The following is a 17470-nucleotide window of genomic DNA, read 5'->3' as shown; positions in this document are numbered from 1 at the left end:
CCTTTGGTATCCATAGAAATATCCGCGCATGGCTGGCGCATGGACTTCCTCTCTAGTCGTAGTGAGCGTGTGGCCCTGAATGGCTTTCTCTCACCTCCTCTTCCTGTTCAGGCTGGAGTTCCCCAAAGCAGTGTTCTGGGCCCTGTGCTTTTTCTGGTCTTCATCAATGATCTCTCTGACTCTTTGCTGACGACTGCACTCTGTTGTGCCGCTCCATTGCTCATCCCTCAGATCGGCAGTCTGCAGCCTCCTCGCTCTCTGCAGACCTGGACAAAATCACAGACTGGGCAAACAAGTGGAACGTGTCTTTCAATCCGAAACAAATCTCACACTCTTACGATGTCTCTCCAAAAAGACCGACTGGACAACCCTCCCATCCACTTTCTGAATATTCCTCTCCAAGAAGTTCTGTCACTCAAGCTTTTGGGTTGGGTCTCACTATGTGCCATGATCTTTCCTGGAAAAAAAGCACATTTCCAAGCCGGCCTCCAAAGCCAGTCGCCGACTGGGCATCCTCCGTCGTGCGAAGTCCTTCCTTGGCACACCTGAGCTCCTCGCCACATACGAGGCTTTCGTCCGCAGCTCAATGGAGTATTGCTCTCCCCTCTGGGCCGGTGCTCCTGCCTCACACCTAGCTCATCTTCACGCTGTTGAAACCAAAGCGTTCAGAATCATTGGAATCTCCCGCGATGACGCCATCTCCGAGGGCCTTTCACTTACTCACCGCAGGCAGGTTGGTGGTCTTTCCGTCTTCTACCGACTCATCTCCGGCGTAGCCCGCCCCCTCACCCCCCAGCCCTGTCTGTGCTCTGTCCCCCAAATATTCCTACAGGTCGCACAAGATCTGCCTGCAACCCTCTTGTGGTTAAACTGCCAAAATCAAGACTCTCCGCTCACCTTCACTCCTTCATTCTTCTTTTGTCCCGCCTCTGGAACAAACTCCCTCACTCTCTTCAATCGCACTCCTCCCTCCAGGTCTTTAAAACAGCTGTTCGCCACCATCTCTTATCTTCCCCAATCCAAAACCTTGATCTTTTCTACCCCCGCTAATTTCACCCCAAATCCACTTTTTTGAAATACCAACTTCTTTGCTGAAAGTCCTTGGTGTCCTTGCATTTTATACCGATCCTGCCTCCCCCCAAGCCCTCTCCCTCCCACACATCTCCCGATGTCCCTGCTCTCAAATGTTGTGTTTGTGTGCTTCCTCCCCTTCTCTCCCCATCTTGTGTACCGGTCCCCTTTTTATATACTTTGTTTGATAAATGTTAGCTCTTTCACGAGCCTCGATTCTGTATATAAAAAAACAAAACAAACAAAAAAAAGTCTTCTTCTTCTTCTTCAAATAAAATGACCACACTCTACATTAACCCTCTTAATTGCGTTAATTCCGCCAAGACCCTTCAGGCCACCAATACCCCAAAAGACCCCGAAGGCCCAAAACATCCCGAAGACCCAAAGCACCCCGAAATGGTCAAAGATGCCGACCCCTCCGATACGACGTGCGGTGAAGCGCGCGGGGCGCGCCGAGTCACGCACGCTGGACGCTAGTATATATAAATAAATCAAGCACCCTTCCTTCGCCAATATATCCACACTTTTGAGTACAACATTAAATTTAAAAAAAACTCAAAAGTATTTTTACATTTTTTGATTTATTTCACGTTCAATTGCACATTCATCCAATAACCTGAAACACTACTTTTCCTTTTGCCATTTTATATGTGGAGGCATTCTCGAATAAATTCTAATTTATTGATCATTCGATCATTCATTCGTTCATTCATGTAAAGCTCTTCACAAAATGCAAACACCACATATAGAAAATACCTGGGGTGATATCCATATCCATGTCACATGTCACATGTCACATTCATTGCGTCACTGAGAACGTTATTATACGAGTAAAAACAAAAACTGATCATTCTCTGCACAAATGATTTCTTTTTTCATGAATAATCTTTGCTCTCTCTCATTGGGAAATGTTAAAGGTACAATTATTTTGTTTGCAATGACTGCAGCTTTAAAACTATTTCACAAGGCTGTAACAAATGACCCTTCGTCAATGGAGCGACCATATTGGGGAAGACGGAACACTATGGGGGGAGCACAAGAAAAATGGACACGGGCGGGCGGGCGGAATGCCCATTGCCCAAGCATTTATAACTTTGAAGGTAACGGAGCGAAAAGGTAACAGTTCGGTTAATGCCTTTTTTCCTCGATTCTTCTTGAAGACGAAAATGTTTTGAACAACCGCTGTTCAAGAATCACACGTCAAGCAACAATCATAACATCGACGTTCGACGTATTCATGATGTATAAAACCGCTGAATGAGGTGGATTTCATTTTTCCATTTCCATCGGTGGATGAGCATGAACACCAGGCAAGGTGGTGCCAGGACATCACCGGTCCTGGCACTGCCAAAACGAATCAATCACCCCGAAGGTAATCGAGATCAGGCCTCCATTCAAGCTACTTCACCACAGCACTGTTCTTGCCCAACCTGAAAGGAAGACAAGGACGACAACAATATTTCAGGGAATGTTGCATCATTTATCCTGAAATATCATTTGGCAACATTCAGAAAATGACTACCGACCGCCAACAAAAGATGCCCTGACATTTGACATCATGCGAGCTACCTATCGAGCCCTGATCTGGACACATGCAGGACAGGCATATCCTGACCTTCCTCCACCAGAGGAATGTGGATAGCACATCGATGGCGCGAAGTTAGTACCAAAGCTAATGAGCCTCGTACCTGTACCAGATGCCTGCCGCGAGTTAATAAGCTGTGGATGCCAGAGAAGTTGTGCATCGTCAAGATGCTCGTGTAAAAGCATGTCCGTCTCCATGCATTGGTGCATGTAAATGCGGACCAAGATGCACAAAGCCGGCAAACTCTCTGGCTGGTGATGAGACATCTGATTCAGAAGCAGATGATTCGACTAACCGATGGACTTTCAGATGCATTGTAATTACCGTATGGTGGACATTTAAGTGAATTGTGAACATGATAGACATTAAAATGGATAGTTACCAAGATGGACATTCAAGTGAACTTTTATTTTGCTCGACATCTCAGTTAAATCATGAACATGATGGGCATTCAACTGAATAGAAAATATGATGGACATTCAAGTGAATTCTGATTTTGTTGGACAAACATTTAGTATTATGAAACACATTTGTATCTCCAAATGAAACATTTATGGTGTATTTTTGTGTTTGTGTGTATTATTCCACAGGTGGCCAAAATAATCTAAGGCATCTTTAATTCAGGTCTCTTTAGTCTTGATAATGTGCAATGCAGTCGCGAAAATCATGATATTTATCTCGATGTTATACCTGAAGTAATTGCCAATATCACATCGACTGTATCCAAACTTATGTTGTATGCATATTGCATATACCATGAAGAAAATAAGGGGGTACACTTCGGTTTTGCGGTATTAAACTCAGAAATATTAATATCAGATATATTTGTGTGGTATCATTATTTTGCACAGTGTACTGGGAAACTTTTAGAGTACACATTAAACCAATACCTTCGTTATTCTCTGTGTTATGAAGACAATTTATGATGTATCAAAATGTAAGACAAAATATACATTTCACCATTTTTACAGATTTCTTGACCCAGAGGTAACCGCAGATGTCACCGACAGCTGGGTTGCAGCTTCCATATTGTATGGAAGTACTCTGATCATTTTGACACCTCACACGACCCTCTATGTCCATTATTGGCAGAGTGATGTGTGATTTTAAGAATTCAAGAAAACGCGTTTGGACCCTGACACCGGCAGACATTAATCGCATTGTCGTAAACCCCCGCACACCGCGACAACTTGACAACCCTCCTAATGTGGTCCAAATGGGTGCACTTAATGAAATTATTGGGGATGTCGGTTTACACAAGGTGGGGGTGGGTGCAACGAAGTTTTAAAATATGGCCTATGGCCGCCATACGAACAACATTCACCCTAAATATTGGCCACGCGTGGGCGTGGCCTGTGCACGACCACATATACATGTCATGTAGGCCTACTCCCACAAGGGAGTGGCGCAGTTTAGGCTTGTCTGCGATTATTGGAGCCATTACCATTGCCTTCATCCATCATAATAAGAATGGAAATATTGTTCGAGTTTTTGGCCAATGCGCGTTATGCTGTCCCGAGGGCGGAATATTGACCTCGGCCGTTCGGCCCTCGGGACAACGTAGCTGCGTATTGGCCTGAAACCCAAGCAATATTATAATCTGACTATAATCCACCGACACCCACATTGCCAAGGTCACAATCACTGACATTTGTTTCGTGACATTCAAAGCACTATTAATATACCTACATGCCAACAAACCCAATAATAATATTGTATTGCAGAGTGTGCCTCGAAGTGCCAGGAAATGGCATCTAAGAGTTATTTTTTCAGGTCACTTTAATTTACCATAATTATTGTAGCTAATCTGAGCCACTGCCTAATCTGAGCCATAGTGCCGTGTCTGCATTCCTTAAAATTGTGACAAAGAACACTCACCACAAGCACTTGACCGCCTGGATGCTCCCCCGCAGCGTTGCATCTTCTCGGCAGATTGGTCGGCACGTCCACTTGTGTCAGCTGGCTGCAGAAACGGTGACGGGACAAAGTCGGGATGGGTTGGATTGTTCACCTCTTCTTCCCCTGTAGAAAGGACAATCAATTATTGTCAAATCAAACGTATGCAATCGATACGTTTACGATATTTTTGAACCATAATCATTGGGCAAACGCCGACCACTCCTATTGGGCTAGCCTTCAGCCTGAACCCGGACCCGAACCCCCCATCCCCGGTGACTTTCAACGTGGCACCGTCAAAGGATGCCACCTTTGCAACAAGTCAGTTCGTCAAATTTATGCCCGGTCGCAGCTGCCCACGGAGTGAAAAATACAATCTGGAGAGCCGATGAAGCCTCTCTTTTGAAACAGCCGGAAGTAATGAGACGGCCATGTTGGAGGGCCGATTGTTTGGACCAAGGGCACATTTGGAAGTGGGATGATGAAGTTGGAAAGAGGATTGACGAGAAGAGGAAGAAGTTCAAGGAGTGGCAGAAGGCAAAGGGTACGGGAGCAGAAACAGCAGAGCATGAAAGTTATAAGGCAGCCAGGAAGGCTGCAAAGAAAGAGGTAGCAAAGGCGCAGGAGGCATGTAGGAAAATGTTCGGAGAACGCTTGGATTCGGAAGAGGGTCAGAAAGCAGTATTCAGGATTGCAAAGCAGATGGCGAAAGAGAGGTGTGATGTGATGGGGGTGAGTTGCTTGAAGGATGAAGTGGGACAAATCGTTGTCGACCCAGATGGAAATAAAGGAAGATGGAAAAGATATATGGAAATGCTGTTGAATACAGAGAATGAATGGGATGGCAACATAGAGAGTAACCCAGTTTTAGGACCGGCAGAGAAGATAACTGAGAAGGAAGTTGAGGAAGCGATAAAAGCAATGAAGGGTAGAAAAGCCGGAGGGCCGACGGGAGTTGTGGGAGATATGTTGAAGGCAGCAGGAAGTTGGGGTGTGAAGAGAATGACAGAGATCTGTAATCTGGTGGTGAAAGAAGGCTGCATTCCAGTGGATTGGGAACTGAGTACCTTCGTCCCTCTATACAAGGGGAAAGGTGACCCTCTGGAGTGTGGCTCGTACCGAGCGAAAAAGTTATTGGAGCATGGAATGAAGGTATTGGAAAGGGTGTTGTAGAGGAGGATAAGGAAGAAAGTGAAGATCGACGAAATGCAGTTTGGATTCATGCCAGGAAGAGGAACGACAGACGCGCTTTTCATTGTGAGGCAGTTGCAGGAGAAGTACATGGAGAAGAGGAAGAAGTTGTTTCTTGGGTTTGTTGATCTGGAGAAAGCATTCGATCGGGTTCCACGCAAAGTATTGACATGGGCATTGAGGATGTTAGGAGTGGAGGAATGGTTGATCAGAGTAGTGATGGCAATGTACAAAAGAGCCGCACAGCTGTAAGGACGAAGGACGGGAACAGTGGTGAGTTTGAGGTGAAGGTGGGAGTGCATCAGGGGTCGGTACTAAGTCCACTACTATTTGTAGCTGTGATGGAGGTGCTGGCTCAGAACGTAAAGGAGGGTTTACCATGGGAGTTGTTGTATGCAGATGATCTGGTGTTGATTGCGGAAAGTATGGATGGACTGAAGGAAAAGATGAACACGTGGAAGGAATGTATGGAGACAAAAGGTCTGAAGGTGAATATCGGAAAGACGAAGGTGATGGCAAGTGGTAAAGCATGTGGTGAGGTGGAAAGAACTGGGAAGTGGCCCTGTGCTGTGTGTAGGAAGGGTGTCGGAGTGAACTCCATTCAATGTACAATGTGCGCTGAGTGGGTTCATCAAAAATGTAGTGGTCTGAGAGGGTCATTAACCAGTGTGGCAGCTACATTCAAATGTAAGGTGTGCACAGAGGGAGCTGCAGATGGAGGAAATGTTGAGTTGGATCTTGGAGACGGCGTGAAGCTGGAAGGTGTGAAAACATTTTGCTACCTCGGAGACATGCTGAATGGAGAAGGTGGGTCAGACTCGGCAACGGTTGCTCGAGTGAGATGTGCATGGAAGAAGTTTCGGGAACTGAGTGGCGTGCTGATGATGAGGGGAGTGTCGTTGAAGCTGAAGGGAAAGGTGTATGCTGCATGTGTGAGAAGTGTTGTGATTTATGGGAGCGAGACATGGGTAATGAACGTCGAGCAGCAACGAAGGTTGGAAAGGGTGGAAATGCGAATGGTTCGACGGATGTGCGGAGTATCGGTGAGAGAGAGGAAGACAAATGATGAATTGCGAAAGATGATGGTGTCGCGGAAGTGGAGGGTGAGACTCAAGACGCCAATGGTCGGAAACAGGTTTTACAAAAGGTCACAACTTTATTAACTGGTTATTCACTTGATTCCATTTACCAAATAATACCGCATTATTCAATGGCTGAGATTAACTCTTTTCCATGGTCCTTTTCGTTCGGCTGATGTTCCTCCGCCATGGTCCCGTTCGTCAGAGCTCCTCGCAGCAAGTCCTCTCGACTCCAGCCGCAGCTCCCGCTTATATGGACCAACTCGACTTAATCCTCTGTCCGCTGAACTCGTAATCTCCTCTCCGCCGACGTCACCGGTCGCCTTCCTGGCGCCAGCTAGCCCCCCCCCCCCTGCTGTGAGTTCCTTTTATCAAACAATAGGGGGGTGCTCCAGCCTGGGGCTGTGACCAGGTGTTTCAAGAGACCATCATGTTCGTGCACATTCCTAACTCATTTACAAACCCGTCCCCCACAGAGTTTGCATGTAAAATGCATCTGCTTTGTTACTAGGTCAACCAATAAGTTACCAGTGCCAATTAATAAGTTACACTGAATTACACTTCCACAATTCCCTCATCTTTTTGTTTTTGTTTATATTAACCATTAATCTAAACATCAATATAAGTAAACAATCAATCACTACAAGTAAACATCATTACAAGTATAAGTAAATAATCATAACTTTGGTAATCAAATTCCCTTAGGCATACACCGTCATCCTGCAAGAATCACAAAACATTTCGTTGGTCATTGACTCCTTCCATATTGTTCAATCTATTGCATTTGCATCACAAATATATTTTCAAAACAACACTTCACCATCACCAAGATACAACAATTTCACTTCATTTTCAAGTTTTGTAAAGCATCTGCACCATCTGGCAAAAACGTTTGCCTCCACACAAATGTTGACTTTGTTTGAAAGGAAGGGCTGATCACTTGTGTTTGAATCCAGGTATGAAACATTTTCTCCTAATGTCTTCATAGCTCCTGCACTACTTCGTGTAGGATTTCGCTGTTGTGGTAACATTGCGGAGTCATAGACTGACCCTGCTCTCCTTGTAGCATTCTTGCCACTTTTTGCTGTAAACCATAGTAATTCCTGAACAAGGCCTTCACCCAGTTGTAGTTGACTTGCCTCCTCCCTTATTGTGAGTGGGCAGCAAGTATTGGTGTGACATTGATTGGCCAGCAAGATGTGGAACAGGGATGCCGGATGCATCCACAATGATGTTGGGACCATGGTGTTCAGGTCATTCATGGTCCTTACCAGGAGCAATCCAGCAGAATCGTGCACAGCTGTTGTGACAAGGGCACAGCCGTTTTTTGCAGCTCCATGCTGGTTCCCCGGACGTTGGTGAAGTAATAACATATGTCCCCGCATTTCACAGAGGTTGCAGGTAAAATGTCGTTGTCCTGCAACTTCTGATGTGGTGAATGTTCGAAGTCTTCGAACAAGAGTAAGTGATCGCCTTTCTTTCATATGTTGCAGTGTGATCCAGGCAAATGGTCACATAAATTTCCTTGGTGAAGGTAAGCATTCATCTCCAAGTTACACGGGAGAATGTCTTCATCATTCTTTGAGAAAGAGGGTGTATGCCACGATTAACTTCATTTTTTAGCCACAAATTTTCTTTCTTTCTTCTTCCCAATTCCGTTAGCAATCCCTCCAAAATGTGATCTCGTCTTATCCTTATGCTCAGTCATATCTGAATCTGCTTTCCGCACACACTGAATCAGATAGGGTACATCTTACCATGAAATCAGCATAATCATGTATATCTTCCGACAGTTTCACATTCAACAATTTGTTGTTTTTCCTTAACACAAAAAGTTATATTCATTTATATGCGTCACACAAATAATATTCAATCAGGTATGTATTTTATTACTAAACTAAGAATAGCATTGTATATGATTACAATCACACACGGGAATACCTAATTCCCAACAACAATTTTCCCAAACCAACAAATTAAGCATAATGTATTATTACCATAATTCCTCTCCACTTTTTCTTTTCCCTCTTTTTTTTTTTTTTTTTCTCCTAACAGTGTGTCACTCGTGGTGATATGAGTTCATTGATATTGTAATTGACACAACTCATAACATTGTCGTTATGCCATTATCTTAATTCTACTGTATTCATTTGCAACATCACTTGATTTAGTCTTTTAATCTCAGTATTTATGTCGCCATAAAAGTCTTCCTTTTCTGGTTCCACATTTCTTTCCTCATTTGTCACTTCATGCGTTATCATCGTGTTGTTGGTTACCTTATTCAAACACACCGTCACTAAGGCTTTCAAGCAAGCCACCACTAAAACAATTGCCAATATAACTACTAAACCAACAAACAAGTCTGCTACTCCTTGTATATTCATATCTATGACATAGTTATATGTCGATGACATTTAACATTATATACCAAACTAACAAGCTTCCTAAAAGGTAAATAAAGAAAATCCCTTAATATGTAACATAATCAGATTATTTGTCTTACCCTGATCCCCCTATCTCCCGGGGTTGAACTCAATCCCCTGATCATGAGTGTAGTTGTGATACATTTTTTCACTCATGCTGTATTAATATCAGCAGGTAATTGTATGTCATGTAGGCAAATAAATGTCACTATTCCAAGTAGGAATATCACATGTTGAAAATGTAATGTTTATCAATGCAAGGGGTGTTAAAATGTAATTCAAATGACTGTAAATCATGACTATCATTTTTCTACCACTGAATGTTCTGCTGGGCTGCTAGGTGCAGCCTCATTTTCTGTGGGATCGTCCACCTTAGCCCCATGTGCTTGCTTGCAATGAGAGGCATGAATCCAACTTTCTATTTTGGGTCCATATTTGTTTCTATTCTTATCAATCTCCTATGGTTTATCAATTCGTTCCAAGATACCGCAACCAAAGGTTTTAACCAAAGCTCTACCAAACTATTTCCAATTTGAACAAAAATGCCAGTGAAACAATGATTCGAAGGATTAACTTCAAGGGGTCAATAAATTTATTCTATAGCCAGATCTAATTTTCCCATCCAATAGTTTGCCTTGCCACATGTCATATTATAACACCTTAATAAACCTTCGAAAAAATGTTTCCCATCTCAACAAATTTCCTTTTTTACAAATAGCCATGTGTAACTTACGTATTTAACTACAATTTCCTCTCAATTTGTTTGGCCTAACTGGCCGCAAAAGTGGCTGCCAGCATGCAGTACCGTTTTTATCTACCAAGGAAGTGTTCCACACAAGACCTCTACCAAAATGTTGTTTGTAAAAACAAATCTGGGATTTCTGATTACATGGATGCACACTCTCAGGACATTTTCAGGCTGCTGTTAACAATCCACTACGATGACTTAATTCCTTTACCCACAATCAAATAATTAGTACAAATTGAGGATATTATCCCTATCACATTCTTTTATAGATTCATTATGTTGGATCTAATTTTTTCCAATAATTTTCCACTGCTGTAAGGCGGAACAATAGCTCTCATAAGTCTTAGTAATATCGTACTTAATTTGCCCAGCAGAGAATAATTTATTTACTATCCTTTCTCATCTGTTAACCAGTGACTTTGTTTGAACTCCAGAACTGAAAAACCCACAATAGTTCAAACCAGCAAAATTTTCTTTACTCTTTTCCCATATCATCTATGCCTAAAACACATCCATACATACAGCACAATTTATATGCTGATAAAATTCAAGTTTATATATATAAAATCCATGAGCAGAGTATTCTGGGAAGTCAGTGTAAGACCTCTCCCAAATTTGGATGATTTTGTACTTCCTCAATTCCTTTTATGAAGCTCATATCCATAAATAGATGTTATTCTCATATACATTCTATCAAAAATGGAATCCCAAAATTACTCACAATTTTACTATTAATTAATGGCTGCTCATAACCCAGCACATCAAAAAAAATTTTTTTTATATTCCATTTCCCTTGACAAAAGAGATAATGTTCATAATCAAATTATATTTCTATTTTATTTTACGGATTCTCTGGATATTCAATCCCATCCACATATCCCAATCCCATCCACATATAACTATCCATTTCCAGACAGGCACACTGTCGGTGTCAACAATCTTGTAAGATTGATACACAAAAACACACACACACATGCATTTTGCATATTTGTTTGCGTTGGAACCATTATTTACAGATCAGATGGGTGTCAATTTTATTTCAATTTCATAAAATTTGTCAATCAAATTCAAAATGCTTATAGACAAATAAACCAAAAGTCCATTCTTAGAAAACCCTTATGATGTCAAATTGAAATTACCCTTTCTGCCTTCACAATAATCTATCCAAATTTTGACTACACACCCATTTGCATGTCAGTCGACCATTGACCTATCAATCGTGCGGAACAATAGTCCGAAATTCCCACCTGATCATCATGTGACTCTTGTTACTTGGTTTGCCAACAATTGCAACGCAATTGTTCCAAACTTTGTAAATTTAAAATTGCTGTGCCCAAAATAGAAGATCCAATTTTGGCATTTGATCAATTAATTATTAATTTGTTAACAAGCAAAAAGAAAAATGAATCATTCTTGCTCTGAAAACTTTTCAGACACAAGAATCATTGACAGTTGTTCATGTTTGTCCAGTAATCGAATCTGTTGAGGCCAATCATCATTTGGGATTTGCAGCAATGAAGGCCTAATCATTGTCTGAGGTACCGGTAAGCACTGGTACCCTTGATCTTGGTTTGCCCCATGACCTTGTCTTCCTGTTGACATACGGACATCTTCTTCTCCAATGTCCCATCTTTCCACACTCGAAACACCGGTTTCTGTCGTTGTCTGATCTGTGCGCCTGTGCACTTGTATTGCTGGGCTGCATCTCTACATCCCTGAGTTGCCACTGCAATCTCTCGTTATCTCCTGAAACACGAAAAAATTCTCTGTACCGTCCTTTTGGGGGAGACAACTGGAAATCAGATGGGACAACTGTGACTTTCATTCCTAATTTCGAGGGCAGTTGTGCATTTGTCTCCTCCACTGTATCCTGTATCCTTTTTATTTTAAGTTCTAGTTCCGTTATCCGTTCTTGCTGTTCCCGTTGTCTGGATTCACCATCCCAAAGATGGAATGCAAGCCAGTCTACCGTTAGATTCTGTCTCTTCCTGGCTTTCAATCTTTGTTCCAATCTTTCCAATCGACTTCGCTCAAATGTACCATCTCTTGGAAACTCCTCATCATGTCCCTTTGTCCACAAATACCAATTCTCGACCTGCCTTATAGCTTCGGCACCATAACGGTCGTACATATGATGTGTACAAGTACCTTTTTGTGGAATCTCTGGTTGTCCTTGTGTGTTCTTGCAGGCTCCATTTCCCATTCTGCCTTTTATCAAAGTAGCGTTGGATGTGTTGTAGCTTGTTCCAGGTTCCTCTAAAGCTTCACTCGTACCTCCAGGAAGGATCTCTCCACCTGTTCACACGGTGATTTCCAGAGAATCTCCCTCAGCTGTGGCTTTTGCACAATCCAATCTCACAGATCAGTATTTGCAGATGAGCCGGAGGGTCAGTATGAAGTGGGTGAATCCTCAGGTGTCCGCTCTGTTTGACGGGGAAATCACACAATGGTAACCGCACATATATATCTGTATATAAACTCACCACCTTGCTCAATTTTCCCAGGTTGTCTCCACATTGATAATATCTCGCAAAGATATCAAAGCTTCTTTTTTTGAGACCGCATTTTCATCAATCAAACAATCAATATATTCAATTCAATTTATTCAGTTCAATTTATGCAATTAAATTCAATCAAATAATATTCAATCAATTAACAATTCAATCAATTATTCAATTTCAATTAATTCATCAATATTCATCAATAAATCAAATTAATCATTTTGAATGACTCCTTGCATAAGCCCTTTCCCCAATGATGTCAGGACAGGTCCATCCATTGACTGAGATCGAATTTCATCGGTCGTCACCTCGGATTCGTACCTCATGTCAATTGATGAATCGCCGTCCTGTCCTAGGGTCATATCTGACATATTTTCCCATTTTGCCTGGTCTCCACAAATTTTTCTTTGCAACCACTAAAGGCAACTCATCCTTCATTCGTGAGACAGCCAAAATGGATGCCAGATATTAAAGTTCTTTGGGAAAAATATCTCATCATTTTCCTTTTAATAGTACCCAAAATCTCTTGGCAATATAAATTTCGTAAAACTCCTGAAATGGGACTGTCAAATTCCTTCAATCATGCTAAATTTTGAAACTCCATCGCTTGTAATACCCAATTTATCCCATAGGGCTTGAAAGTTCTTTCCCAAGTTCATGCAATCATTCTGCATTTGAACCCTATGATATCATTCATAATAATCATCATGATTTTATAGTCATGGTCCTATCATAATCATCTATTTAAACGAACATTTCCTTTATCACCACAGCTATGTGGTATAATCAACAATAGAATAAAACTGTACATAGCAACAGGCTACCTCATGGCCACTTAGTATACCTATTGACAAAAAGTCATAACAATATCGAATAATCATTGAACAATTCAAAAATCGCTTCCACTGCTCTAGCCGCAGCATCCGTGATATTTGTTTGCTCATTCCCTATTCCTGATTCGTCATCAAGGATCTCCATCATCACACAGCGTACTTAATTCCGCATTTTAATGAGAATTCAACAGGAATTTACGACTCAAAGGAAAAAGAACGAGCAGACCTTTTGCAGGATGATCGTTACAAAATCGTTACATATATTAAAGTATTTCTAATGTCGACAAATCATATCTTAATTCTTGCAAGATTTGGTTCTTTGAATAAATCACAGCACCGGGAGAACCAGCTCCAAAAATGGATCTTTGTGTTTATTCAGCACCCTAGTAATTGGTTCTTTGTGTACTAATTACACAGCACCCAGGCCCCGCTCATATGGATCTTTGTGCAGCGCTACACAGCACCTGAGCAAAAGGGGTTTCATCTACATTTTCCCTATCTGGTGTACCATCCGTGATATTTGTCTGCTCATTCACTATTCCTGATTCGTCATCAAGGATCTCCATCATCACACAGCGTACTTAATTCCGCTTTTTAATGAGAGTTCAACAGGAATTTACGACTCAAAGGAAAAGAACGAGCAGACCTTTTGCAGGACGATAACTGGAATTAGTCGTGAAAATATATCCAAAATACTCAAAATAGACACCCACAAAAATAAACAACAAACCCAAACAAACCCAAGGTCGACCATATTACACAATAAATTACATCATTTCAGCATCGTATTGATTGCTGAAATATTCCAGGGTTTATACACACCTCAAAAGAGGTATGCGTGGTGTTGCCCCCTCCCACGTTTATTCCAGGGTTTATACACACCTTAAAAGAGGTATGCGTGGTGTTGCCCCCTCCCACTTTTAATTCCTCATTAAATCGTTTCCATTTAAAAAACATCGCCTTTACTGCTCCAGTCGCAGCATTTGTCACTTTGTTTGCTCATCCGCATGACCAAAACGAAATAAAGGGAGCTCAACCATTACACTGCGCTTTTAATGGCGCATGCCATAGAAACTCAACGCAATTTCGACTCGGCCAGCAAACGAGCAAATTGTGCAGGATGTTAACTGGAATTAGTCGTGAAAAATATATCCAAATTCACAAAAATACACACCCACACAAATAAACAACATTTATTCCGTTTAACAGAACAAACATTTCCTCTATCATGACATGCATGTCTTCAAAATTATATGCCCAAGAGAAAAAGTAAAATTAATTAAAACTGCGGGCAGTGATGATCCGGGGACCATACCGCTCCATCCTGATTGGACGAGTGCGTGCTAGAGTCGTTAACAACGACAGTCCAGATCCGATTGTTCAAAATTTCAACTCAATCGATCGAAAAATGAACGCAGGGATGCATTTTAAAGGTGCAGTGGCACTAACTGAGTTGCCACGAATATGGCCACGAAATTGCCAATATGGCCATCACAAAATATTTTCCTTAATCAATTGGCTCATAGCATAACCAATCTGCAAGTATTTCATCCGAAGATGTATCTCTCAGGAATTTTAATTAAATAAGTCATTTATAAATCAACGAGTTAATTTATTAAATGATTAATCAATAAATCAATATTTTCCTTGACAGCCACATCCCTTGGTCAGTGTCATGTCCAAATATCAGCTTCCTTACTCATTACTGTAATGATTACTGTAATTACTGTAATTACCGGAACTGAAATTACTGTAATTACCTCAGGTAATTACTGTAATGTAATTACTGTAATGTAATAAGAAATGTAATTAATTAAATAAGTACGGGTTCCAACAACAAGTTCCAACAACAAGTTCCAACAAGTTCCAACAGCAAGTTCCAACAGCAAGTTCCAACAACAAGTTCCAACAACAAGTTCCAACAAGTTCCAACAAGTGCCAACAGCAAGTTCCAACAACAAGTTCCAACAACAAGTTCCAACAAGTTCCAACAGCAAGTTCCAACAAGTTCCAACAACAAGTTCCAACAACAAGTTCCAACAACAAGTTCCAACAGCAAGTTCCAACAACAAGTTCCAACAACAAGTTCCAACAGCAAGTTCCAACAACAAGTTCCAACAAGTTCCAACAACAAGTTCCAACAACAAGTTCCAACAACAAGTTCCAACAACAAGTTCCAACAAGTTCCAACAGCAAGTTCCAACAGCAAGTTCCAACAGCAAGTTCCAACAACAAGTTCCAACAACAAGTTCCAACAAGTGCCAACAGCAAGTTCCAACAACAAGTTCCAACAACAAGTTCCAACAAGTTCCAACAGCAAGTTCCAACAGCAAGTTCCAACAACAAGTTCCAACAACAAGTTCCAACAGCAAGTTCCAACAAGTTCCAACAACAAGTTCCAACAAGTTCCAACAGCAAGTTCCAACAGCAAGTTCCAACAACAAGTTCCAACAAGTTCCAACAGCAAGTTCCAACAGCAAGTTCCAACAACAAGTTCCAACAACAAGTTCCAACAGCAAGTTCCAACAACAAGTTCCAACAACAAGTTCCAACAAGTTCCAACAACAAGTTCCAACAGCAAGTTCCAACAACAAGTTCCAACAGAAAGTTCCAACAGCAAGTTCCAACAACAAGTTCCAACAACAAGTTCCAACAGCAAGTTCCAACAACAAGTTCCAACAAGTTCCAACAACAAGTTCCAACAGCAAGTTCCAACAACAAGTTCCAACAACAAGTTCCAACAACAAGTTCCAACAAGTTCCAACAGCAAGTTCCAACAGCAAGTTCCAACAGCAAGTTCCAACAACAAGTTCCAACAACAAGTTCCAACAAGTGCCAACAGCAAGTTCCAACAACAAGTTCCAACAACAAGTTCCAACAAGTTCCAACAGCAAGTTCCAACAGCAAGTTCCAACAACAAGTTCCAACAACAAGTTCCAACAGCAAGTTCCAACAAGTTCCAACAACAAGTTCCAACAAGTTCCAACAGCAAGTTCCAACAGCAAGTTCCAACAACAAGTTCCAACAAGTTCCAACAGCAAGTTCCAACAACAAGTTCCAACAACAAGTTCCAACAACAAGTTCCAACAGCAAGTTCCAACAACAAGTTCCAACAACAAGTTCCAACAAGTTCCAACAACAAGTTCCAACAGCAAGTTCCAACAACAAGTTCCAACAGAAAGTTCCAACAGCAAGTTGCAACAACAAGTTCCAACAGCAAGTTCCAACAAGTTCCAACAGCAAGTTCCAACAATTACTTTCATTTGCTATAGCAGCCCTTGTATGGGCTAAATGTAAAAAAGTATTAATCCCGTGCAATCCATCGGATTCTAAAGGTGTGTCTTTATCCTTCATCAAACTTCTCTTCTGCTTTTGTCGTTCCGCATGATCATATATCTGTGTATCATTTGCTGGTGTTGCGTTTTGTTCCCTCATTACCCCAAAATAATCCATACAACACAGAGTCCCCACTACCAGAGAACCCATTCCTTGGATAAATATCACCATTTTCAAGGAGTATCTGAAGTAGAAGTCTCTGGTTTCCCTTGATTGGTCGGCTTGTCTTGATACGGTGTTTCCCTTTGTCCCACCTGTATCCATCTGTAAAACATGTGTCTGACTATCATCTTTATCTCTGTTTGTCTCTATGTCTCTCTTTCTTTCTTTTTCTGTCTATCTCTCTCTGTCTGTCTCTCTTTCTCACTTTGTCTCACTCTGTCTATCTCTTTTTGTCTGTCTCTCTCTATGTGTCTGACTATCATCTTTATCTCTGTTTGTCTCTATGTCTCTCTTTCTTTCTTTTTCTGTCTCTCTCTGTCTGTCTCTCTTTCTCACTTTGTCTCACTCTGTCTATCTCTTTTTGTCTGTCTCTCTCTATGTGTCTGACTCTGACTATCATCTTTATCTCTGTTTGTCTCTATGTCTCTCTTTCTTTCTTTTTCTGTCTATCTCTCTCTGTCTGTCTCTCTTTCTCACTTTGTCTCACTCTGTCTATCTCTTTTTGTCTGTCTCTCTCTATGTGTCTGACTCTGACTATCATCTTTATCTCTGTTTGTCTCTATGTCTCTCTTTCTTTCTTTTTCTGTCTATCTCTCTCTGTCTGTCTCTCTTTCTCACTTTGTCTCACTCTGTCTATCTCTTTTT

General features: G+C 41.4%; 1 protein-coding gene across 2 annotated transcripts in view; it reads right to left on the bottom strand.

The window, feature by feature from the left end:
• Positions 1–1633: 1633 nt before the first annotated feature.
• Positions 1634–17470, bottom strand: part of LOC144889179 (uncharacterized) — a 41839-nt gene continuing 26002 nt past the window's right edge. For both annotated transcript variants that reach the window (XR_013621634.1, XM_078769150.1), the window contains exons 3-4: positions 4535–4678; positions 1634–2501 (exon numbers count right to left, since the gene is read on the bottom strand). Coding sequence is in view for 1 of the 2 variants with exons in the window: in XM_078769150.1 (XP_078625276.1) it covers positions 2476–2501; positions 4535–4678 (170 nt within the window). In the remaining variant the exon portion in view is untranslated. The remainder of the gene's footprint in view (positions 2502–4534; positions 4679–17470) is intronic.

Source organism: Myxine glutinosa, unplaced genomic scaffold (genome assembly GCF_964187855.1).
Source record: "Myxine glutinosa unplaced genomic scaffold, kmMyxGlut1.1 SCAFFOLD_1445, whole genome shotgun sequence".
Lineage (NCBI taxonomy): Eukaryota > Metazoa > Chordata > Myxini > Myxiniformes > Myxinidae > Myxine > Myxine glutinosa.
This window is presented reverse-complemented; position numbering and strand designations above follow the sequence as displayed.